This window comes from Chaetura pelagica, unplaced genomic scaffold (assembly GCF_000747805.2).
Source record: "Chaetura pelagica isolate M959 unplaced genomic scaffold, ChaPel_1.0 scaffold358, whole genome shotgun sequence".
In the NCBI taxonomy this organism is placed as follows: Eukaryota; Metazoa; Chordata; class Aves; order Apodiformes; family Apodidae; genus Chaetura; species Chaetura pelagica.
In genome coordinates, this window is record NW_009954233.1 from 500,625 (window position 1) to 502,690 (window position 2,066).

General features: G+C 49.8%; 1 protein-coding gene across 1 annotated transcript in view; it reads left to right on the forward strand.

The window, feature by feature from the left end:
- Positions 1–1,552: 1,552 nt before the first annotated feature.
- The window catches only part of USO1 (USO1 vesicle transport factor), a 35,818-nt gene continuing 35,304 nt past the window's right edge, over positions 1,553–2,066 (forward strand). Inside the window, exon 1 of the mRNA XM_010003633.1 lies at positions 1,553–1,588. Coding sequence (XP_010001935.1) covers positions 1,553–1,588 — 36 coding nt within the window. The remainder of the gene's footprint in view (positions 1,589–2,066) is intronic.

The following is a 2,066-nucleotide window of genomic DNA, read 5'->3' on the forward strand; positions in this document are numbered from 1 at the left end:
AGCAGCACCGGGGTCGCACGGTGTCCCCACGAAGAGTTTGTTCCCCCGCTGTGACTCGAAGCAAAGGTCGGGGCTCCTGATGGAAACCGAAAGGCGTTAAGGCTGAGGAGTGAATGAACGAGGGTGAGTCGAGTATTGAACAATTCCTTCCCCCCGGGACAAAAGCTGGACCGTGCAGCACCGTCGTGTCTCCAGGCTCCGTGTTTATCCCGTTGGCTTTTAAAATACCCTTTGGCGGTGCAGATTTATCAGTGGGGACACAGCAAACGTCTCTTTGGGAAGCAATTAACTGCCCTGGGGCTGTGTATGTAAGGGTGGGGACCTTTGAAATAAAGGACTTGTGTGTTTCGTGGGAAAACCCGGTTTTGGTGTGTGTGTTGGTGTCTTTCTTGGTGAGGCTCAGGATCTCTTTACACCACCTAAGTGTTTCTGATGAGGTCTGGTCTTTGCTGCCAGCACCAGGAGGTCTTGAATCATCCCTGGGGGATCCTTTCCTAACCTTTATAGAAACCCCAAACCCTTTTTCCTAGGTGAAGGGCCATTTTTCTTGTAAAAAAAGCTGTTTCAAAGAAGGGGAATGAAGGGCAGGCGAGAGGTTAATTGAAGGTGTGAGAGGTATTGCACAAAAATAAGATGCAGTTACTCTGCATCTTTTTTAATAAAAACGTGAAAGGTTGAGGGTTTGACACATCCAAAAGTCTGTGTAGCTTCTCAAGGGACAAAGGTGCTCAGGGCGTCGGTTTTGATGTTACAAAAAATGCAGTTATAAACAAAACACCACTTGACAAAAGCCTGGTTTGTGTTGGCTGCTGTGTTACCTTTGTAAACCAATGCGTTGATTTTTCGGTGTATTTCTTGAAGTGGGGGTGGAAGCTCTTAGGCTTAGAATATGAGTCAATGTTTAGCTTCGATTACATGTTAAAGTGTTTATTTTTGCTGATGGGGAAGAGAAACCCCTCAAAGCTCTTTTATTTCAGTTGGGATGGGAGAGGGGTTTTCTCCCTGGAAAGAGAGGAACTAGTTTAGTCCTAAGTAAGATGTTCAGTTCCTTCCTGTGTTCGTTTGTTGTTAAAATGCCTTTCTGTTTGATATGCAGAAAATCCTACCAACCCCAGGCTCCTCTGGGTAACCCCCTGAAGGGCTGCAGCAGGCCAGGAGTGAGGTGCAGTGCCCTGGGGGCTGGCGGGTTGGTGGCTGTTATTCCTCAGTGGGACACAGAAAGTGCTGCAGGAGTACCCAGGGTGGTGAAATCCCGGCACCTGGAAGAAATTTTAACTAGTTTAGTGCTTTTCTCTTAGACTCTCCTGGTTTCCTGGCTGTTTTCTCAGAGCTGATTGTTCCCAAGGGATAACACACCCACTTTCTCCTGCTGGTCAGCAGCTGGTAATGGCATTTTCCTCTTGTCAGCCCGAGCTCCCAGACCTGCGGATGGCTGAGGGGCTGGGGGAGCCGGGTGGCAGCCGTGCGTTCGCTTTTCAAGCAGGTTAAAACGCTTAATGAGGGTGATAATTAAGGGCAGGGGGGGTGTGTGTGAGAAACGTTTGTGGCGCCGATGAACAGGCCCAGGCAGACCCTTCAAGGGAGCTCAGTTTGTTTACCCTCTTGCAAGAATGGGTGACCTAACCAAGCAGGCACACCCATAGGCAGGTGAATAACGGGTTTATATTCCCTGTTCCCAGCCCAAAGTTCCCTCCCCTATTTCCCCACTCACTGGGCACTCCAGGGCTCACAGCCCCTCCAACGCTTCCAAGTATCCCATAAATTTCCCGCCCCTGTTCACACATCCCATCCTAGCAGGTCACTTTTTACCTTTTAAGGTAAAATTCTGACCTTTCTTGTCCCCTGGGCTGCCCCCCCCAATTGACAAACCTGCTGGTGTCACCTGCCCCGAGCAGCAGGACAGAAGGGGCTTCCTTGGGTCTGATCTTGGGCCATAAACCCTGCTCCATGTTGGGATCCCCAGGTGGAGCCCAATTCACTCCCTCAGTTTCTTGGGCCATCAACCCCTCCTGGTGTCCTTGGAACGTGCAGATACCTCACCTACCTCAAACAAACTATGTATTTAA